Source organism: Ptychodera flava, chromosome 17 (assembly GCF_041260155.1).
Source record: "Ptychodera flava strain L36383 chromosome 17, AS_Pfla_20210202, whole genome shotgun sequence".
Taxonomy (NCBI): Eukaryota; Metazoa; Hemichordata; class Enteropneusta; family Ptychoderidae; genus Ptychodera; species Ptychodera flava.
Window position 1 is genome coordinate 23713771 of NC_091944.1, and position 24992 is coordinate 23738762.

General features: G+C 36.9%; 1 protein-coding gene across 1 annotated transcript; it reads right to left on the reverse strand.

Annotated features, from left to right (window-relative positions):
* Window positions 1–714: 714 nt before the first annotated feature.
* Window positions 715–24480, reverse strand: LOC139115830 (alpha-2,8-sialyltransferase 8E-like). The gene is made up of 7 exons (XM_070678209.1): window positions 24243–24480; window positions 12498–13060; window positions 10520–10664; window positions 9980–10092; window positions 9729–9818; window positions 2201–2442; window positions 715–1575 (listed from the first exon to the last, which is right to left on the reverse strand). Exons 1-7 carry the CDS (start codon window positions 24279–24281, stop codon window positions 1325–1327), a joined length of 1443 nt encoding a protein of 480 aa, XP_070534310.1. The 5' UTR covers window positions 24282–24480; the 3' UTR covers window positions 715–1324.
* Window positions 24481–24992: the final 512 nt, after the last annotated feature.

Below are 24992 nucleotides of genomic sequence, written 5' to 3' on the forward strand. Positions count from 1 at the left end.
TGGTCAGCTAACCCCAATTCCTAGCCCCACTGTACTTCATCTAAGTCGGAAATTCTTAAAGTGATTGGAATAATTCAAAGCGAAAATTTATATTATTTTAACAGTATTGGTTAGACAGTGCTGCAATCACAAGGCGTCTGTGTTTTGTGTACGGCGATTTTGACATCATAAGTTTGTGACTATACCAATCGAAAAATGGCAGCAAAAGTTCCTCCTGTACGACGATTTTTGAATTTTCATGTTATTCCATTAATTTTTCATTGAGATATGGAGGATTCGTCGCGATGTCTAGCGTGGTGTTGACTTCTTCGTATACATTATGAGTGGCGCCTGCTCATACACATAATTCGATGTTTATGCGCACAAGGCGTAATAACGTGAGCTTACTACTACATTATTCGTTCAGATTGTATCAGTTAAGTCATGATCCGTGTGCAACGCCCGTAAACAGGAACTTCAGCAAACATAAACTTCATTATATGCAATGTATGTCTGCGTAAGAACAAATTTATTGCAGTTATTTTTAGATAGGCCTGATAACAGAAATAATATTCCTCGGATATGATCACTAGATCACTAAAAAAACCTGCACAAAAAATTAACCTTACTATAGCCAATTCATATGCCAAATTTGATAGAGTGTAGTGAGGACAGTATTTTCAATACCATAATGACCACGCACTTTATCCTTTAAGAAACGCAAGAGCATAGACATTCAATGTATCAGTTCACGGTTGATTTTACCAATTTATTTTAGCTCTAGTGGAAGTATAACAGAGTGCAATAAAAAAGGTATTTGTCACTTCAATATCTAAAATAAAGTCAATAATCGGGGGAAATGAAGGTGATGTCATATAAACAGTAATGTTGACAAAATGCACCGTATAAACATGAGTATTATCTCTGAATGGCCTTTGGGTGGTTAGGAAACTGTGATAAAATTATTGACTTAAATAAAGGGCAAGGAAATGTCAAGGAAAAATTTTGCCGCATATCTTATTTGCAGGAGGTTAAAAATTTTAAATGTTTAGGAAAGTGTTAGCAGATCGACTTGGGAAACATCAGTGCTCCGTTCAGATGAGCTAAAATATATCGCTCAACAGTAAATTAGTACCCCTATTTTTACCATTGAAACATTTGCATGTGTCGTGGTGGAATGAAACTTATCTGTGCACACCGGTGTTTGATAATCACGACCCTCTTCAAAATTGTTCAGAAGAAGGGAATATTTGTGGATAAGGACATCAAAGTTTCCTTTTTATTTTCAAATAATAACTTATCTATTAAAAAGTGTAACGACGGAACTGAAGCTTGTCGATTATGCTTATGGCGGCACGGTACACTGTCCCACATGCAATCGTATGGCGCCTTTGTTATGCCAAGTACGGTATTTATCGAACTCTTCAGGCATATTATGGAATTGTCTCTTTAACTTCCTGTCTGATAACATGATCGCCTTTTCATCGAAGTAATGATAAAGTAGAGGATTGCCGTCCGGATCTTCCTCGAAAGGCCAGTAACCATAGAGATGAACCTCTTTACAAAAACTCATCATAGAAGTAAAGAGTAGTAATCCTAAAAAGAGATCGAGAAAGTTTTTTGTTATAAATTAAGTGTGATCAATTAAAATAAAGTAATTGTTTTGAAAAAAAGATATTGGATAATGTCAGCGGGTTTTTAATTTCGCTTGCATCATTCTTGATACTTGTCTCAGGGGATATATGTATATCATGTCGAATGGCCTCCAGCGTGCAAAGAATCCATGTCCAGACTGTGCAAACAGACTCGGAAGTCTGTGATACGGAGAGATGGGCAATTTTGATTAATATTTTGTCGTGTAAATATCTAGAAATCTAAAATTAATCGTGTGCCCTTAGCAAACAAACAAGCAGCCGACCGTCAGTTTTTTCAAAACGGAGACTAGTCGATACTTCTTTAAAACCACAGTGGAAAAGCATGAACTTGCTTAAATAAACAGAAAGTGATTAGGTAATTATTTCGGAGATGCCTGACTCTCATGTCCGAGTATCCAAAAGTAAATAATTCATTACGAAAAAAGACATAGTCATGTTTTTGTTTCTGGAGATGTGACAAAGGAGTATTATCTAGCCAAGTGATAATTGGCAGCCTGCAATGCTGGCACGTACGTGTGACACGATATCGTGTGTCATTGTCATGGTCTTGCGATCGCGAATCTTACCTGTACTTACTCGTACTTCATGAACTTTCTGACTTTTCCAGAACCTTTTTACCAACGTGTGGTGAAGGGGGTGTAAATAGACGACGTTGAGATGTTGGCCTTTCAGCGCGTCCTGCGCTTTAAAGGAGAGTTTCGAGGTGAAGTGATACGTAAAAGCTGGCAAAAGTAATGTTGCTTTTGGATACTCTCTCGCCATGAAAGCTGTGAAGCGCTTACTTCCTTTCCTTGATACACTCTCATACCTACAAAGAATTATTAAATGTATTTATTTATTCTTGAACATTGGCGTGATTCATTGGTGGCTAGCGCATGATATGGTTTAATAAGTAATGAATATGTATAGGAGACCTCGGTGCACTTGTAGCTAGAGCGCTAGCATTCATGTCCACAAACGATCAAGAACACCAGCGTGTTTACTTTCCTAATTTATTACCCGTAACACGAAAGCGGAGCGTTTCGACTATTTGCAATAATCATAAATTCAGTCGCAGTGAGTGTAAAAGTATCAAAGTGTTAGTTGTTTTGACGAATAGCGCAGTGAGCTGCGACAAAAGTTGCTACAATGACAGTTTCTATCAAAACGCTGAGTTCAAACAAACACATTTGCACATACTCCGACTGAATGTTGCAGGTATATTTGCTTGGTAGGGAATACCGTTCAAGCCGGAAGCCTGTCAGGGAAGATCTAGGTAACCTCCTTCAAGTTGCGAAGCACATCAGACAAAATGTTGGCGACAAATTTACTAGTAATGTGCCGAGAGGCGTGATTTAGGATACCGCCAAAAGATTCAAGTTTTCCAGGTACAGTGCAAAAAGGATATGGGATCGCTTATGTAGAAAATGGAACTTGCACTGCCGTGAAGAAACAAGTCAGACCGTCGGAAACTTCAGTTTGAAAATGACATCATGTTCCTGGAGAATCAAGAGACCCGTCAATCACGTAAAAAGCCATGAAACAGCAACTAGAGAGGTAAGTCAGGTAGCTTAGCAACAAAAAACAGCAAGATCGTTACACGGATGACAAAAGTTTCAAGTATGCTACTGAGGTTCACATATATGTGTAGATCAAAATTAGCTATTGCTCCAAACATTTTGGCCACGGGAAATGCTCGATGACGACATAAATTCAAAATGGCCGCCATTATATTGCTTAAAAATGGTAAATACCGTTTATTCGGCCAGTTTTCTATAATCTTTTAAATAAACTGACACAAACATTCGCAATTATAGATAAAACATTAAACTGACGCAAACCAATTATTATGATGACGTCATCAAGCCAAAATGGCCGACCAAATTCAAAATGTCCGCCTTAAAATTGTCTAAAAATGTTAAATCTCTGTTAATCAAGCCTGCTTTCACACTAGTACAGAAAATTGCGAGAAATTTTCGGGAAATGGATACTTTCTCGCTGTATTGCGAGAAGGAAGCGAGAATATACACTTTCTCGCGATCAAGCTGCGAGAACTGTGCTTCCTCGCATGCATCTGCGAGAAATTGAATTCTCGCTGTCAATCAGTGAGAACTACATGAGAAAACATGCCGCCTGGAATTGTCCGGTTTCGCAGGCTCGTTATGTATTCAAATGTATGACATAAAATCAGCATAATGAGGCGTTAGCTGATGACGTAGGACTATCAAGTACGGTTTCCCTGGATTAGTGGGAGGAGAACTTCGATGAGGTGCTAAACGGTCCTCGTTAATTGGCATTAGCTGATGAACAAAAGCGGGCTCCAGATCCATGACGCTCTTTTGTACTCTTTGTATAAACACCAACTGCTACTTCAGTCGACCGAACGACGGTAAAATTGTAGTTTTTATTCCATTATTCTCTGTGACAGCGAATTCCCGAGTTCAACGTTTATGCTGTATAAGAATTAACAAAAATCGTTAACACAACAAAAAAGAAATACAACATTAAAAAAACAAAAACCAAATGATAAAACACCGTAACAGACAAAATAGCCGTGGAAATAAAACAGCCATCTTCCAAAGAAAAAGCAGATAACAACACGAAATTCATCAAGAACCTTCCATCGCTCAAACTAACAAACACCGAAATAATAGCTGGCAAAGGCCTAAAATTCATTCCGACACTGCTTTAGGATTTCAACAAATATGGTCGCAAAGTGAGACTGCGCTACATCATGACACACAAACAATCGCAACAACACCCATTCAAGGACATATCAAGCTGAACTCCCCGAACAACAAAGAACACAGAACTTGAAAGCTATCTGAAGCTGCTGAACTTGCACTTCTAGAGATATCCTTTCAAACAAGGAAACAAGAAATGTCGCGTGCCCAAAGAATCGCGGTAAACCAGCTTGCGAACAATAGACAAATTACCATAAAAACCCTTCGACAAGGGTCGGGGTATTGTCATTGTCAACACAAAAGATTACGTACACGAATGCGAAAAGCAATTACGCAACACTCAGTATTATACTCAACTAGACAGTGACGACACAGAACAAACAGTAAAAGTACACGAACTGTTTAACAAAATGTACGACAAGAAACACATCGACCATGATACTTATAAGTATCTTGATCCAAAAAAACATAAAAATCCGTACCCCGCAGTGGGACTTATTGCCTAAAAGTTCACAAACCGCCGCAAAAAATCTAAAAGACACACTAGTCTATACAAAACTTACAAAAGTAAAGAAACATAGAACAAACAAACCGAACCACCATACGGACTCACAACGAGACCCAAACATTAATATACTTGCCTCGCTACTCGAAGAGCAAGACCACTAAAATGCATTAAAATAAATTTTCACAAACACAAACTAAGGAAAGAATCTACAGTGCGACTGATGAGAAACCACACTCAGGTTTCGAAACACAAGCCTCAAAGGGCCACTCTATCAACATTGTGACACCATAGGCCCGGCTGCGTCTCGCCATAAGCTTTCCCCACACAAGCAAAACATTACCGTACAAACTAATCCAAACTTCCCTACAAATATCCGAAGCGAAACAAACATTTCATTAACACAAACAATCGGATAAGAATGTAGGAACACATTTTCGAAACGAATCAAACACAAACTCGACACAAAAAAACATTTTGGATAGTTAGGTGGGGAGCCTCTTTCACTTTTTCACATACGAAAGATTTGGATTATTTGTTTCACTCAAGGATTGACACTGATACTTGACTTCTTTTGTCACCAAAGTAAACAATCACTGTCTTGAGTGACAGCTTACGCTCTGCATATATGCATAGAAAATGAACACGTCATGGCTAATCCATGCATAAATGCATGTCAATTAATCGGGTTCCCCGTGATGGGGGTTGAAGCGGTTTGAAACCGGACACTTCCTGGCGGCAGTACTTGGCATGTATGTTATTTATTGCTATGCATCTGTGAGAAATTGTGAAATTTTTGTGAAATGCTTACACAGAAGAATACAATTTCTAGCAGATGCAGAAACAGAAAACAAATTTCTCGCTGATTGATTGCGAGAATTCTGTTTCTCGCAGAGAGAAAACACAGTTCTCGCCAGCTGATTGCGAGAAAATTAAATTCTCGCTAAGTTATTGCGAGAAAGTTATGTATTCTCGCTTAGTTCTCGCAAAAAGTGAGAAAGTCTCCATTTCTCGCAAATTTCTGTACTAGTGTCAGCATTTTATCGCCTGAACTGAAATTAAGACCCTAAATTACAGATAAAATATACATTTGATGCAAATTAGTTATTGAGATGACGTCGTAAAACCAAAATGGCAATCGAAAGTTACAAAATGACCGATTATGAAGTTAACTATGCTTGGTACAATTACCCATTTACGTGACAAAATGAGAGTTTAAAGGTAATGTACAAATTGTATTAATATTCCATAAACTAAAGATAAAAGATAAATGTACCAAAAGTTAGCCAATACGTTCAACACAAGTAACAAACTCTTATGAGATTATTTATTATGAAACAATGGTCTGTGTTTGGAAAATCGAATCTATATCAAAGGAAATGAAGGCAAATTCACACATTGAATCTACCTTTGTTTGTGATGCGGTATAGTGATTAGATCAATGTGGTTTCGTTATTAGGGAAACTTGGCAAGAAACTGACTCGATAGTGCTTTGACCCTGGTAATGTGACCTTGGTCCCAGAACAAAGATTTTATGTTGGTGATTCCTCCTAGCGGCGTTTCGGGCCAAAGTGGGGTCCCTTCTTCAGTCACTTAAAAGGTTTTGTATTCCCACATGCTTAGTTTGATGGTAGCCATTACTCATCAAAGAGAGATGCTAAGATCATTATCATTGTGGTCTGATTGTTGCGTGAATTGTTGCTCAGACCACTCAAATACTCTCCTTGTGTCTGAATTTTGCTTGAAGGAGGATATCTTGTATGTTTTGCTTTCTTTTATACGTTATTATAGATTTTATGGAAAACTGTGACCAGCGTTTAATCGCCCTTTATTATGTTCCAGTTTCTTATCACATTGTTTGATTAGGCTTGTTTTGATGAGGTTGTGAAATTGACCTTTTTTATGAAGTCCATATTGTTGTTGCATGTGCGAACATATCTGAGTAATGCACCTTTAATGAAGCATTCGAAGGTTGGTGGCAGATAATTATCGTCAGATGGTTTTGTGTAGGTTTTACAGTCCAGCCATCTCTCTCGATTGCGTCTCTGGCATTTGAAGAACGATCAAATATGAATTCCCAAGTTGAACGTAACGTACAAGGTGTTTCACTCCTCGACAAATGCTGTGAATGGTAGAAGTTGATGTTCTTTTCCTGTGTAAATCATTAAAATGTCAAACTTTAAATTTCCCTACGAATAATTTACCGGATTGGGGATTTAATATAACTTTCTCCGTTTCACGGTATGTGATATCAGCTATTTCTGGTGAGCCCATGCTGCATCAATAAATTTAGTTGTATTCTTGCCAGTTGAATTAAAATATGTTGTGTTTCAGAATAATCGACAGTAAGGCTTTCAAGTACGTTGTTGGTGGTATTTTGGTATAGGCTGTTACTGTTTAAGAGTCCAACGCTATGATCGCTGCATTTATGGCTTCAATTTTTGCATGTTTTTCTACATCCATACCACGTCTGATGTTACCGGAATAGAGTTTGCTTGTATTTTATTGATTCTAACTAGTTAATGAAGTTTTGTGTCCCTGACATATGTAAGTCGTCTTTGCACGATTGGTTTTATGACAAAGTCTAGAAATTCCGAGATTTGGTTTATTGGGCTCGAGCAGCCTTTTCTGTTGAGATGTTAGACAGTGATTGTTCCTTCTGTTTGGGTTCTATGTATTTTTGGCAGGAAATACCATCTTAGTGTACAAATTATACTACTTGTGGGAATGGGAAAACTGTAAATCATCTCGTCAATGATCTTGTCGCAGATAAATGATTCCATATACAATTTCTATTGTATAGCTAATTTCACCAAGTGTCACCTTAATGTTGCCAGCTGTGTATAACTTTCTTTAATGTCATTTGTCGTATTCACAATTGCTTTGCCTCTTCCTTTATTGATGGGTTTTATTGTGATTTGTTTGTTTTAGACAAATTGTTCGGACCACACTTGTCTGCTAGAGTTGTTCTTTCTGATGTAGGTTGCGAATAAAATTTCCTCTATCATCTAAGTTGCTTCGAGACAGTTTTACAATTTTGGGTTTTCCGCTGTTAGTAGTGTCGAACATGGACTTATCTTAGAACATATGTCTGAGTCACATTGCTTGTTTGTTTCTCATGATATTGCATAATCTTATGATGCGAATAAATTTGTTGATATCTCACACGACAATTTTTCTTTATGGGCACTTCGGAGTGGGAACAAATTTTAAGCCTTTGCTTAATGCTTTGATTTTAACATTTGTTAAGGTTTGATTTGCGAGATTTTTGATGAATCTGAGAATCTTTCTGAGTTCTTGTTTTTGTTTAATTTTCCATTTCTGTTTATGTTCTTCCTGGCATTGATTTATCGTTTTTATTTCCAAACAGCAAAACGGAACAAAAATGAAAGGCAAATACGCTTTTCATAAAATTCACGAAAGCTGCCAACAAGCAAGGTGAGGTAACTTCAAAAGGAAAAAAATGTCTTTTTTTTGTTCATAAAACCCTGACGAAACGGTCATTTTTAGGCCAGCACATCCTCCAAAAAGAGAATTATTGTAGCACAAAACTATGTGTATGTCACCACTCATCAAGACAAAAAAAATCGACAAACGAAAACGGCTTCTTAAATAAAGGAAGCGAAAGACCAAAATCAGAAACATAAAGCCTTTTTTCGGGGACCATAGTCACATGACCAGGGCCAAAGCATGATTTATTCACCGTTTCTCGCCATGTTCTTCGTTATCATGAAATCACACTACTATTGATCTGTTCACTATATCGAAACACTTTCAAAGGTAGAACCGATGCGTAAAGTTGCTTCATTTCCTTTACATTGATTCAATTTTTCAGACAGAGCCATTGTTAATAGTTTGTAACTTGTGTTGAGCTTATTGACTAAGTTTTGGTGCATTTATCATTTAATTTGTGTTTATGGATCATCAAGACAAATTGTACATTACCTTTAAACTATCATTTTGCTATGTAAATGGGCTATTGTACAAAGTGAACTTCATAATAGGCCAGTTTTTAATTTTCGGTTGCCATTTTGGTTTCATGACGTCATCACAATAATTAATTTGCATCAATTATTTGTTTTGTCTGTAATTTGGAGTGTTAATTTTAGGTCATGCACTAAAATGCTGGAAACAGGCTTAATTAACAGTATTTGAACATTATCAGACGATGTTGTGGGGATATTTTGAATTTGGTTGGCCATTTTGGCTCGATGACGTCATCATAATAAACGATTTGCATCAATTGTATGTTGAATTTGTAATTTGGGATGTTTGTGTTATTTTATTCACAAAATATTGAAAATTAGCCGTATTTTAACATTTTCTAAGCACTATAGTGGCGGCCATCTTGAATTTATGACGTCTTTGAGCCTTTCCGGTGGCCCAAATTTTTGGAGCAATAGATAATTTTGATCTAGACGTATTTGCGAACATATGAAGCAAATTTAGCACTTTTGTCATCCGTGTAACGATATTTTTGTTAAGCCACGTGACTAGGTTATCACGTCGACGAACGGAATTTTCATTGGACTAGTGGGACGAAAGTGTTTTTCAGCGTGTAATAAAGGCGATAGTGAGAATTTGTTATGTTGGTGTGAAACGACTTGATTGACAGCAAAGCACGGAGTAAAATGTTACAATATATGTATTAATGGCTTACCGCTAATCGTCAAAACAACCAAAACAAAAGTTGATATTTTTACACTCACTTCGTACAAAAGAAACGACTGTTGCAAACAGTCGAAACGCTCCGCTTTCGTGTAACGGGTAGTATATTACTGTTTGTACGGTGTGCTCACAAACGCAATTTAACGTTCTTGATCTTTTCATGTCCGGCCGGCAGGGATGGCGACTATGAACCTGTTTACACAAAATTTAGATAATTACTAAATACTCTTAACTAGTCCTGTAGGGACGAACACTTACATTGTTTTTAATATCCCGGGATTACAGGTAACGAGGTCCGTCCTAGAGCCGACGTCTTTAGCAAACTTTTGTACGTGAGCAAGATTAAATCTGAAATCGAATGCACAAATTTGAGTTTCATTTGTGACTAAAGCACAAAAGCTGTCTGCAATCTTGATACTCCGTCTCAAATCAAGACCTGTTCATTTGAATAGTCTTAAAACTCCGTATTTCTTTTTTAAGATACGGAACTTGTGAGAATAAAGACTCACCTTACTACAAAGTCTGATGAGTCTATTGACTGGCCGCATGTCGAGTTCAAAAGTATTCCACTGCTACCAACAATGCTGCATTTATTGAACGATTCACTGATATACGGCATTGTCTGAAAAAACCAGAGAGTACAAATCAAAGAAACCAGGAATATTAATTCATATTTAAGCAGAAGTGTCTCACTATATAATACACAAGTTATGTACAATGCTTTTCAACACAACCCCGACTATATAGAATGCCACAATGTATCATTCATTTTCTTTAAACTGAGCATCACAAACAGAAACCGTATGCCTGCAAGCAAATCCACACAAACGTCCACGAAGAGAGATGGATCAATAAATACACACGTGTGAGATTTTTTGAAAAAAAGTTTCTTCTACTTAATATTGATTGTTCCAGTAAAGCTAGTACAGCCCTTTACATAAGACCAACATTCCTCTTATGAACGCACATTGATCACTACAAGACTCGCAGCAGAAATACACTGAATGTAGATTGTATATTAATGAACTATACAACAGTCTCGAACATACTTTTGGAAACCGTTTGTGCAGAGCTGCAGTCACTTCAATTTTAGTAGTTCTTTCGGCTTCATATTTCAGACTTGAGTTAAGCGGTGTATTCTGTTGTGTTGTGAGGAACATTTTCTTTGTTTGACATTTTTTCTCCAGAAGTGATCTGCATTATTTGGAGAACAAGACATCATAAAATATTATTATAACGGTGGCAATAAAACGTACAGCGGAAATTCAAGAGTAATGACAATTTCTGATTGTAAAACTACACTAAATGAAGTGAGTGATGGTCGCAATATACGACTGACTGTAAGGAAAATAAAAAATCCGTTTCCACATAAGCTTATCTGAAGTGTTGATGACTTGCGATGACGATTAATCTAGACCAAAGCTCTGTTCACTGATCGAACCTATTTATTATTAGACGTTACGTACTGCAAATGAATATTAAATGTATTGGGATTTGCTTGATGGCAAAGTGCTCTCTCAGACGGTCAGCTAATTCAATCACGAATTAAAAACTTGCCACTATTAGTATACACCGGCATTCAAGTGTAGGATCTTCAGAAACATGTATACCCCGACTGGTTATTCCCAATATCAATTATAGAGTAGAAGCCATCTCTTAAAAATACATTTCGACATTCCTTTCAGTTATGATCAGAGAATACTTTTTCACTAAAATAATACACTGCAAAACGATCACAAGGAGGGATGGACTACCATTTAGACTCGGGCGACATACAAGATTGCTTGTAAAACGAACACCGATGCTGTTTTGTAAAAGGCTATGTGCGAAGGAACGACTTTGTTGATGTTGACCTTGCAGAAAGATAAATAATTTTTTTAAGCATAAAACGTAAATGCGATAAAATGTGTGTTCGACATGAGCTTGCTACATTCAAGAATGAACGCCCACCTTCGTGTGGGAATTTTATCGTTGTTGTTTGATACTCTGAGAAAGTGTGAAAAAGACGATTACAACGGGCCATACTCCTTTAAATTCTTGAAGATAATGACGAAAATATAAACTGCTATTTCACTAGTAGAAAATAAAACAAAACCCAAACGACACAGTACTGCTGTATCTTGCTTCAGTCGACCATGCCGAAATATACGCTCAGAGTCTTAAGTTCGTTTCATGTTGAAAGCAACTTAGCTTGATCTGCTGTTCATGGATGGAAAATGCTGCATGAGAAGGGTATATTTGCTGTTGCAATGCACAGTTCGCAACACATCGCCAGCCCTCCCTCCAAAGGAAAGAAAGAATTACAAAGTAATAAATATTTTCTGACTATTAATATTCGTAAATGTACGGCGCCACTTGTGGTAGAGGTCAAGATGCTATCCCTTGGGCCGATCTTCTTTTGACCATTAAGGGCCACCGCGCAAAACTGCCATTTCTACAGCTCTCACTAACTGAGCTAGAACAACACAAACTGTAAATATACCACGTGTATTTTCACAACGTAACATTAATCACTTTGATGTTATGCTCTTAGGATATTCATTCAACGTTCGTCTGGGGCATATGCGTGTTGTAATCCCTTCACGTACACACAATCTCTTCGTGATTACAGTTGTAACAGAGTGGGATTTTGTAGCCTTATGACGTTTGTTGACTATCTTCAATTCCAAGTTTATAGCTGTGGCTGTCCCATCGTGAAAACCTTTTTTCATAAGTATACAAATAGTATTTATGTTTTCTCGGAGTTTAATTTTTGTTCACTTAAGATGATTCAATGACCTCCTTAAAGGATTTATGCACTGGCACATCTATACATCAAATTATCAGCTTTCAGTGGTATATCAATTATTTAATTAAATATAATTGATACCAACAAAATGACATTTGCACTTGCACATCTATACATAACACTACTACCTTTCAGTGGAATGTGAAACATTGAATTAAATATTACATACATACCTACGCAGGCAGTGGTCTACATAAACAATATAACAATAATAAAATTGATAAGTTATGATAATATACCTGAGATTTTTAGCTTCCTTCTCGTTGAAAGTCCAATTTTTTCGGATGCTTTGAAAAATATCCATAAGCCATTCTTCTTTTTTACTATCGTTCTTTGCTATTTCCACGTTATTTAATGACAGGGTTTTATTTCTGCCAATCAATATATCGGAACTATTGAAAGTTTGATTATTACGTTTCTTCACATCTCGTCCCAAACTTGAATTAACTATGTCGTTAACATCAACTTTAACTTGAAAATCAATTGCCTTCGTAGCATTTTTTGTAGGCGATGTTTTTCTCCGATATGTCGTTACATTCACTGCTAGAGGTAAACCTATAGTTTGCTCAACGTTGATGGCGTTAGCACGAAACATTTCTCTACCGCCGGTTTCAGCGATTATCCAAGGCATATTGCTGTCATGTGTTCTTCTTACTTCCACATAATATCCTGCATGATCTGTATAAATGCCGACAATCACAAAAAGAAGAATACAATTGACAAATCCCACAAGGACGAGTAACAATGTTGTCAAAGATCTGGTCGATATGGTGCGACGCATGTCCACAGTAGTGAGTGCTCTCTGAAAGAGGAATAACAATATTTTGATGACCGAATACTCAAAAGTAAATGTTGGCAAAGTGATAAATAAGCTAAAGAAAGTCACAGAGAAATTATGAAGTTAGTTTAGGACAATGTCTCTATTGACTGACTACCATCTCAAGACAGCAGATAATTATTCTGTTTCAGAAATGTACCAGATTATCGGTTTTCACAACCAATACTACTTTACATTTTGCTTACATTACATTAGGCTACACATTACTTTTCTTTCTGTCCGTCGCACAGTACAATAAATTACCCACAACTCACTTTGATTTGTATCCTTGAAGGTTACTTTTCCTACTACTTTTTCAGTTCTGCGTGCAAGCAATAATGTGCAGCATCAGAATAAATGATACATAATATCTAGTAAAAGTATGTTATGATATTTCAGTGAAAGTTTTCAGGTAACCATTGAACAACCATGGAAGTCACGTTCTGTAGCTACTACAAATGCCATACTTTTAGGCAGCAAGTTATGACGAACTAAAGGCGTCATTGTCTAAGAAAACTTAGAATTCAAATTTCTTTTGTCATTTCCATTGAAAAAAATCAACATCCTTTTGTTTCAAAAACAGGTGCAACTAGTCTCCCTAATTTCCATTACATTATTCTGTACGGCTGAAGACACAATCAGTGGAAAATTTTTTACAAAAATGCTATCTCCTCTGTCAATCTTGCATTACTTTCAAAATCATTTAAAATGAAAATTGAGAAGAACGGTGTCCTTAGAAGTTTGGTTTCAGAATTTTTTCAACTAGTCTAAGAATTTGTCTACACATTGGAGACCTAGTAGACTTCCTTGCGGAATCTCTGAGGATACAAATCACAATGAATTATGGGAAATCTACAATACTGTGCGTCGCCTTCATTCCTTTGAAACCTACGTATCATGTTTCACTTCCTTAAATATCGAATTTCAATTGTTTTAAACCTTTCAACGTGTATCTACTTATCCATAATGCCTTAATATCGGCAAATAAATAACAATCACCCAAACTTTCATCGTCAAGCCTTAAGAATCCGAAGGTCAAACAAACTTTTCATCCGATGTAATCTTTAATACTCCTATCCCCTGTTCGCGAGTAATGTTGCCAGGTCGATTATTAAGCCTACATTGAGGCTGTACGATATTGTCTATCTCTCAAACAATTTAATATAGCGCCAAATATTAAAAATTAAACAAGGCTCGTAACGATCTGAGTGATGATTAAAATGCTCTCTCAAAGATGAACGTTTTATGCCTAAGGAAAGAGAGTTCCAAATAAAAATAAAAGGAGAGGAGCTAAGGACGAGCTTGAGCAACGACGGTATGTAGGTATATGTATGTATGTATGTATGTATGTATGTATGTATGTATGTATGTATGTAAGAAATTCGTGAGCGAAGTAGGGAGAACTATACAAATGAAGTACGCACAGAAATATTTTTCATGTCATTAGGCAATCTACTCGTGTTCTATCAAAATACTCAGAAGGGTCAGTTCTTTGTAGCTAAAACGTTACCTACAAAACGTGTGTGCTATGTACAAAAAGTGAATTTAATGTATACGCGACTGTCCACCTTTCGTTACTATAGTTGTAATAATCCTTAAGGATAAAAACAAATTGCCGTTTCTAAGAGAAATCATCTATGCTTGCATGACAGCTTTTTGCTATACAAATTTCTGCGATAGCTTTTGCCAGCTTAATGAGTCAGTGTGTGTGTGTGTGTGTGTGTCAATATGTACTGAATGATAACAATGAATTTTAAATTTGACGCCAAGCATGGTCAGTGATAGGACAGAAACGCCGTTCCACTTATCACGAACACCCCCACCAAGTGTAACCTTTTGTTTATCGGGTCCTGAACGCTATTTTCAGTACAACTTCAGACGTGAGCTGAGCACAATCACCTAAGTTTTCTAGACAAAGCATAAAGTGGATTTTTACTGGCGCTTTACATAGTGTTGCATGACTATGCTTTCTCAAAGAAGCAGGTGTTTGACGCTGAAGGAATATGACTAGAAAGTCTATTCCACAAGACAGCAGCGGCATGTATCTGTACAGTCGTAGCTCTCGTTTTTCCCGGACGAATATGGATTGCAACGGCAAACTCCGTGTCGTGAAACGGAAAAAAAGTTTTTCAGTCGCAATGTACAAGAGCTAAGGTCGCAACTACGGCGACATATGAGAAAGAATGATCATCATTATTTGAGTCTTGTTGTTTGAATTTTAAGAGAAACTTCGTCACTTGAACGGAGAGATCTGGATTTTGGTTATGAAATCTAAAACTTTAGTGACTGTGTATAAGTCCCTCATAACAAGACTGGTTTGTAATAGTGTAATACTGTCAGTAAAATTGTCTCGGGTTTATCGGAGGAGAATGGAAAAAATTGAGACATGATTCTTGAAGTTGGTCGGCAATGTTTAACATAGCCGTGAGTTGCGTACAGCCTCCGTGTGTTCCCGGCGTTACACGGGCTAGTCGGCATGAGAGAATTTGTCTGTTTGTCTGTGATTTAATATAGTGAATAAGTCAGCATATCAAAATTAGACTACAATATATCAAAATTGGACCACATACATATCTCACATAGATATAGTACTTAAGGCTTACATATAGATAATAGGGCCGTGGGCTAGAGGGGGTCTACGTGCACCCCCCTACAGGATAACAAACCTGTATTTTTCAGAAGCCTTGGGATCCCTAGAATACGACATGGAATTTTGACCAAAACTTACCCCATACCCCAAAATTTAACGTTGCAAATTACAGTAAATCTCAAATTCTACCAATTTTTTTAGCTTGGCATAATACAAAATGCAATGCTTTGAATGAAATCTGTTTTATTTGATACAGGGATGTCAGAAATATGAAAGAGATTTTTAACAGAAAAAATATTGGGACTCTATAAGGCTGTAACAGTCATATTTTGAAGGGTCCCGCAAAATCACAGTGTTACAGATTTGAATGCATTTTTGTTAAATTTATCTTTTTATAAGTCATCTGCTGAGCTTGTTTTTGAATACAACCTCATTTGTTAGGTATCATTAGAATTTACTAATCTTTAAAATGAAATATTGTACCATGCAATATCTAGTACATTTTTCATATTATATGACCAAACCTTACCCCATACCCCAAAGTTTACATTGAAAATTGCAGTCAAATCTAAAATCAAATTCTACAAATTGTTTAGCTAGACACAAAAAATCCGGCCGTTTTTGCGTTGAATCTATTTTATGTGGTACAGGGACATGTCAGAAATATCAAATAGACTTTGAACAGAAAAAATATTGGGACTCTACAGCTGTAACAGTCATATTTGGAAGGCTACCGCGAAACCACAGTGTTGCAGATTAGCATGCATTTTTGTTAAACTTGTGTTCATATATGTCATCTGCTGAGCTTGTTTTTGAATACAACCTCATTTGTTAGGTATCATTAGAAAGATGATTAACTAATCTATAAAATGACATATTGTAACATGCAATATCTTGTACAGTATTCATGATATATGACCAAAACTTACCCCATACCCCAAAGTTTACATTGAAAATTGCAGTCATAGCTAAAATCAAATTCTACCATTTTTTAACCTAGACACAAAAAATCTTTCCGTTTTTGCTATTGAATCTATTTCATGTGGTACAGGGACATGTCAGAAATATTAAATAGACTTTGAACAGAAAAAATATTGGGACTCTACAGCTGTAACAGTCATATTTGGAAGGCTACCGCGAAACCACAGTGTTGCAGATTTGCATGCATTTTTGTTATATCTGTCTTGTTATAAGTCATCTGCTGAGCTTGTTTTTGAATACAACCTCATTTGTTAGGTATCATTAGAAAGATGATTAACTAAATTATAAAATGACGTATTGTAACATGCAATATCTTGTATAGTATTCAGAAGTATATAGAAGACAGATTAAATAAAAAAGCATGCGAGTTGACAATACTGTGATTTTGCGATACCCTTCAAAAATGACTGTTACAGCTGTAGAGTCCCAATGTATTTTCTGTTAAAAGTCTATTTCATATTTCTGACATTCCCCAGTAGCAAATAAAAATATTTAATATGAAGCATTGCCTTATTTGTAATGTCTAGCTAGAAAATTGGTAGACTTTGACGATAGTAACGAAAGTAATTTTCGATATAAACTTTGTAGTATGTGGTAAGTTTTCGTCATATTCAATGAATACTATATGAGATATGGCATATAACAATATGTAATTTTAAAAACTACTAAATTACCTTGTCAATTATACCAAATAAACATGGTTATGTAATAAAATAAGCTCAGCAGATGACCTAAAATGGGACAAAATTAACAAAATCGCATATGGGTCTGCACTGCTGTGATTTTGCAGTATCCCGCAGAATATGCCGGTTACAGCTGTAGAATCCCAATATTGTTTCTGTTAAAATTCTATTTCATATTTCTGACATGTCCTTGTACCAAATAAAACAGATTTAATAGCAAAAACGGCCAGATTGTTTGTGTCTAGCTAAAATATTTGTAGAATTTGGTTTTAGCTTTGACGGCTATTTTCAATGTAAACTTTGGGGTATGGGGAACGTTTTGGTCAGACATCATGAATACTATACAAGATATTGAATGTTACAATATGTCATTTTATAGATTAGTAAATTATCTTTCTAATGATACCTAACAAATGAGGTTGTATTCAAAAACAAGCTCAGCAGATGACATATATGAACACAAGTATAACAAAAATGCACGCAAATCTGCAAGCCTGTGGTTTTGCGGTAGCCTTCAAAATATGACTGTTACAGCTGTAGAGTCCCAATATTTTTTCTGTTCAAAGTCTATTTCATATTTCTGACATGTCCCTGTACCAAATAAAACAGATTTAATCGCAAAAACGGCCAGATTTTTTGTGTCTAGCTAAAATATTTGTAGAATTTGATTTTAGATTTGACTGCAATTTTCAATGTAAACTTTGGGGTATGGGGTAAGTTTTGGTCATATATCATGAAAAATATACTAGATATTGCATGGTACAACATTTCATTTTAAATATTAGTAAATTATCTTTCAAATGGTATCTAACAAATGAGGTTGTATTCAAAAACAAGTTCAGCAGATGACTTATAGGTAGACAGGTTTAACAAAAATGCATGCAAATCTGTAACACAGTGATTTTGCGGTACCCTTCAAAATATGACTGTTACAGCTTTAGAGTCCCAATATTTTTTCTGTTAAAAGTCTCTTTCATATTTCTGACATGTCCCTGTATCAAATAAAACAGATTTCATTCAAAGCATTGCATTTTGTATTATGCCAAGCTAAAAAATTGGTTGAATTTGAGATTTACTGTAATTTGCAATGTTAAATTTTGGGGTATGGGGTAAGTTTTGGTCATATTTCACAAAACTGTAGAAGATTTGCATAGTACAATATGTCATCTTAAAGACGAATAAATTTCCTTTTAAATGATACCAAACAAGTTAGGTTATGTTAACAAATAAGCTCAGCAGATGACTTACAAGAAGACAGATTTGACGAAAATGCATTTGGGTTGGAAAATGGTGATTTTGCGGTACCCTTCAAAACATGACCATAACAGGTAATCCATCCCTATATTTTTTGTTAAAATTCCATTTCGTATTCTAGGGATCCCAAGGCTTCTAAAAAAATACAAGTTTGTTATCCTGTGGGGGGGGGGGTGCACGTAGGCCCCCTCTAGCCCACGGACTATAAAGGATAAACACAGTTAACCGCCGGCTAACTACAAAGCTGGGATCGAGGTACGGGCCCGGATACGGGCTGAGCCAATCCTTGTCCCCGGGAACGCTAGCGCTTACAATCAGGTGAAGTTGGTCAGTTTTTGTTTTATTGTTATGTCCCATTAGCCGAAATGTTCTACGCCTGTGAATGCCGGAACCCTGTCCATAACAACGGAGAAAACATCAGTTTTGTGGTCATTCAAGTCACTTGAACTAGAGCATTGATACATGTCATACCGTCGTACTGATCGACACGATTGCAAGCGTAGCAGTCGTCGCTGACGTGTAATGCATACCATACTATGTCAGCTTAGAGCGTACGGACATAAGCGAGCGCGTTCATGTATGGTCGTGGTTTGAGGGACTGTGGGACTTAAAATACTCGAAATTATCGTGTGGCGCAACACATTTCTTTTCATTTTCGACCAAAATTGGTGACTTTGGTATTTTAGATACACTTTTAATAGTTTGCTCGTATCCGTTTCAACTCACACCGTTTGGTGTCGCCGTTCTCAACTACCGTAAATCCAGTCGTTGTGGACTGACCAGGTAGGAGTGCAGAGAAATACTTAGAAAAGCCAAGTGTAGAATTAGGGATGAAGTTGAGAAAATTTTTTCGCGTTCCTGCCAGCCTTATCCGAAGCATTCTTTTTAGTTTTGTCTCCCTCGTTCAAGCTGAATATTCATAGACGTGGTGGCTACCGGTTCTCGGGGCCTGAACCGAGAGGCTACAACGCCGAAGCATCGCCAGTAGTTGTGCTATAGAGACATACAGAGCAATAGTCAAATGTACAAAAACAATGGGCGCAGCGATGTCACGCCTACTTTGTGTTTTTAATCTCAGCTGAAGATCTTTCATGAAAAGTTGCCCGAACATTCCCACGATAGAACGATTATACGCATTTATTTTGGCTGCAATTAATTATATTCATGTCATCGATAGGGGAGTCACTCCCATTATTTGTCCTTTGAGGTACTTCGAGTCCTCAAAGAAGCTATTTCTAATTAATTCCAATGTTGTGATAAAATATGTTGCTACTAACTGTGAACCAACGCTTGGGTGACTTTTCTGCATGTTTATAGATATCTGAGCTTAAGGTAAAAATGGCCAATTTTCAACTGAATCATTTCTTAAATATACCTGCATTTAATCTGATCTTGCTGGATGCAAACCCATAAAACAGGATCATCAAGTATAAAGGCCGCAGATATCACATTGAAGAAAGATAATGGAATTTAGCTACCTAAAAAGCACACACACGACCTGTAGTTTACTGAGTGTGCCAGCGCCTTGAATACGTTATGAGACGTCCCTCTGCAGCTTACAGATAACGTTCACTAGAAAGATATTCTTCTACACATATATTTATTCGTCATCCGTTAATATTCAGGAATTATATTACATACAATTTAAATAGTAGTGAACAGCGAATTAATCGGACTATGGCACCGAAACGCTACTCTCAGTTCATTGCTGGCCTTCGATGAAACTAAGATGTGAATTTTTTCGGCCTAATACCCTGAAACACTGGGAGATTTTAGCGTCGCGTTCAAGCAGTGTGCTCTACCCGCTTTAACGGTTTTTCATTTCAAAAATTCAGTGAATTTTCAAGGATTTGTTAACCGTCTTGTGATATACGTTTACTGACACGGCTACTCTGACTCTGGCGTAAAACAAGCATGGTGAGATTAACTTCAAGTTTTTTGTGTGATAAGCAGTTTTTTGAGAAAGAAAATTTAGTTTATGCAAATACATGCTAATCACCGGATACTTTACTGTCATTTTTTTACCTAAAATCTTGGAAAGAATATAATTCCTAGTTCGTGTGAAATTTTCACGTTTCAATTTTTGAAATACCATTTTCAATGAAAATTCATTTCTCTAGTGTTCAAGGACTTGAATCGAGATTATTTTACATTGGTTTATCGTTATTTCAAGATAAAACGCGCCTCGGGGACAGGTATGCTTTCTTTCAAGTTTTAGTAATTCTGTTCTGGTCTATCACTTGTTGGGCCTCATTTTAAAGTTTGATGTTAGGAAAGATTTCACCGTCCTAATTTTTCGAAAATCAAAAATTTCCCCATCAAGTTAACATAAAGATGGCAGCCATTTCGAATTTCAAATATCGGGACATCGCATATGGAATATGTGACTCGCGTACCGAAAATTGCACGGTGACTCCTGATGTTTTGGTAAGAGAATGATTGAAAGTTTCATTGAGGAAATTTTGAGCAAAAGTTAAAAGTATTTCGCTTTCGAGGCGCATACTACACTAATCACTAGTTGAATGTCGTATTTCGAGTCCCGCTTTTTACGAATTAGAGTACTATAAAGAAATAAATGTCGCCTTTTTCCGGACATAAACTCCAGTTTCAAATGACAAAGTGCATCTTAAAGAGGCTCTCCCACTTGGTAACATTTTTAAAACACATTTTTTAATGCCAACGGTCGATATTTGACATGGCGACTCCGCGCAGTTCGCGAGATATCGATAAAAACATGTCATTTCCTGAGCGTATTTTTCACATCCCGAAGTTTTACGATCGTTTCTGGTTATGACCCGAAATCCCCCGAAAGTGTGTTGTTGTGCTGATTTACGATATTCTAAGAAGTCCAAAAACGTTCGAATGACGCAATTAATTTACCTCCTACTGCGATGACTTTATATACATCATTATCAATGCCTTTACCTCTGGTAATTCTTTTTTAAAACTTCTCCTTAGTTTTTGTCGTTTTCATTATTCTCAATCAGTTGTATTAAATTTTTAAACAATACCACATAGATATCAGTTTTTACGTGTAAAATATTAGTCGCCTCTGATGACAATATTTTGTCGTCTGCCACACAGTTACGCATGGTTCGATACATAGCGGCCGCCGCGTGTGGTATGCGCGCATACCACGCGGCGGCCACTATGCATACTATGTATCAACCGCACCTATCTCTGCTAGTCACCTATGCGAATTCTGGTGGAATCAGCAAACTTTGTTTTTCGGGGGTTTTTTTGCCGAGTCAGTGGGACTCGGCTTTCTCCCATGGGACATGACCGCTCACCGACGAGAGTGGTACTGCTGTGGCGTACAGCAGCGTCAGCGTAGACCCGTACTCCATAGCTTAGTTGACAATGGCCCCAGTGCCGAACGTTTTATGTTCGGAAGCTGAATTCAGGTGGGCCACCGGAATTCAAACTTTAACTTTTTTGAGGACATGTTACCAAGTGGGAGTGCCTCTTTAATTTCACAGAGTAACTTCAGGTGTTTTACTTAAAGCAATTTCTGTTATGCATAACCGCAATGAGAATTTCACTTAAGTATATACCATTCCTCCTTCAAGGTTCGAGTAATAATATTTTTGCAATATTGAACGCCTGGCCAGATTCTCTGCTTAGTGGAAAAGTAATGAGTACGTCATTGTACGGTATAAGAGTAGCCGACTGTTAACTCAGACAAATGGTTAAAATTCAGAAAGTCTCTCTTCATGTGAAACATCGTCAAGTTTCGCGAGGGGCTAAAGTTCAACGGCAGAAAGGTAGTTTTGGTCGATTGGAGATGGGTAAATGTTTTTTTTTTTCTTTTTTCGTGACGCCTGGTAAGCATCTACTTGGAATTTCGTGGCATTCGTGACCTGCATGTCTGAAATTTTCTGTTTGACCTCAATTATTCACAAATCATTTTCATATGTGAATAAATATATCATAATTGGTTTTAGCACAGTTTTGGAAAGGGAGGTCAACTGTTTGCTTTCATTAATTTTTCTAACTCGATAAGAACTTCATGAAATCTTTTAATCGTGCTGCCAACAAGACAAAAATGGTATTTGTTTATCTGTCTCGAGACCGACAGTTTCCTTTCCATCGTGTTGAGATCACTTTTTCACTCACTTATATAAAGCAGAAAATTATTCTCTAGAAACATTCGTTACACGAGATACAAATACGTTGACGACACGCCTTTCTAAGTTCTGTCCTCAAGCTTCAGTTCTTCAGTGATTATGGTTAGTCGCCAGAAATGTTTTGCTAAACACCCAAGCACGTTGTTTTATTTAAGCTGTTTTGGAATTCACTAAAATTTGTCAAACGTTCAAACACGATTTTATCTAACTACATGCGCAATCATGTATCTAATTGATCAAAACAGGAAAGGACGACGATGACATTAGACATTACACAAGTGGAGCCGCTCTTGACGAGCTGAACAATCGACATATTGGCACGAACATTGAAGCAAAAAAGTCATTTCCCAGAGGCAGGTTCATGACGTTGAAATAAAGACATGGGCACGATGACACGCCGAGTAATTCAAGTTGATTGACAATAAAGAGAACAGAAACACAGCTCACGGCATTCGAGGTTTCTTTAAGACATTTACCTTGACCTAAGTCAAGAACCGCTAAGGCCAAATAAAGATAACGCGTGTTTCCGATAGCATGCCTCTAAAAATTAGGGTGTGTAGGCCAGACAATGATATTATTTTTATTTCTTGCTGTCTGAGACCCATAAAATACAGTAAAAAATTAAAGAATTTATTCAAAATATTAAGATAATGCGCAAAACATGTCAAGGGTCGGCAGGTGGATCGGGTTTACGGAAACACACATATGATATTTTTTTATTTTATGTGCAAGGGGTGTAATCTTGAAAACCTCACATCATTACTTGAAAGTGACCAGAATTTCAGTATAATTGACAACAGGTTTGCTGAAACATTCGAACAATTATTACTTTACATAGAATGTTTGGCAACATTTGACCTAAGGACGTCGCATACAAGTTTTGCACACTATACTCCTGGTAAATGAGTCGAGGCACGCTGTCAAACATCGTATGCATCATGGGTATGTGACAAAGAGAACAAATGCACAGGCGCAAAGGAATGTTTTCTGAGTTACATCTTGCCACAGTTTGTATACTTCAGCGCTTGTAGAAACAGGTCGATGATAACTTGTATGATTCCCAACTAGATAAAGATATAAACGTTCTTTCTGTTTTCATGTCAACTATACAGTATTTTAGATGCGGGACACTCGGGACTACGAAAGAGAGGTTCTGTAGCGCTCTTAGTGAGGCAGAATTCACCTAGCGAGTGCACAAATAATTATACATGTACCCAATACACAAATCTCAACTGAAAGTATTGTGCAAGGGGCGTGGAAAACGACAATGGTTGAAAGAAGCTCGACTCGAGTACATATCTGTCTCTCAACAAATGTAACTTACGTAGGCATGCAGTAAATGAAAGGCGGGCAGAACTCCCATTATTAAAAAGTGCTCATTGTTTAGAAACATTTCTCAATCTTTTCTGTCTCATATCAGCACTGTACCTTGTTCTATTTCTCCTTGTGGCGTTTCTGTCCTGCATAAAGGTTTACTGTCCTACATAAATCCAACGGAACCCCAACGATGGTCCAATCAAACTATCACTTACCACTTTTAACTTCTTTTGACGACGAGGCGGGTTAAACATTCCGAAGATACTTTCCCTATGGCGAACGCAACAGTTCTTTATGTTCGCTCATCGACTCCTTAACGATTGAGGGAAAAGTAGCCCCTGCACCGTTCAGTCCGCTCGACTTTGTTTGGTCGGTGTAGCATGTGTAGTCTTCTTAAGTGTGAGTAAACGCTATTGTGACTAACTAAGTTGCCGTACTGTCCGTAACCGGTTCACAGGAGAAGAGATATTGGTTATTCACCCTTATTTACATACGAAAGAGGATGGTTGCCCCACCAAATAAATGCGAAGGCTGACCTATTTTATAGCATTGGAAATTCAACAAAGAAGTCACTCTTATGGAGCAACCTTTTCAACGAGGTTCCTTGACCGTAACCTCTTTCTTCTAGCCTAGAAAGACGCAGCAATTAAACTAAGTTTAATGGGTTCGTATGGAAAACTGTTAGACTTTTGACCACTAATTTGATAAGATTTGGTGTATGTAACATACATCCTTTCAGTATAGTGGTGAATATATCAATATAATAAAAAGTCAACTCATAAAGTGTTATATAGTAATGAATATGCTATAAATACGGGTTTAAAAGAAGAGAAACAAGTATCAGTGAGTTAAATCTATCTTGAATTTTGCAAGCTAAACAGGGTCTCGACTCATACGAATCGCAAATAAATGATGCAGACTATTTTAATGGGTATGGTAAATTTTGACAAACCAGTAAAAATAAC

Coding starts and splice junctions, on each gene's coding strand:
- LOC139115830 (XM_070678209.1), bottom strand. CDS start 24,281: ATGTTTAACCCGCCTCGTCGTCAAAAGAAGTTAAAAGTG. Junction 13,061..24,242: donor GTCAAAAGAAGTTAAAAGTG/GTAAGTGATAGT, acceptor TTCCTCTTTCAG/AGAGCACTCACTACTGTGGA. Junction 10,093..10,519: donor TGCACAAACGGTTTCCAAAA/GTATGTTCGAGA, acceptor TGGTTTTTTCAG/ACAATGCCGTATATCAGTGA.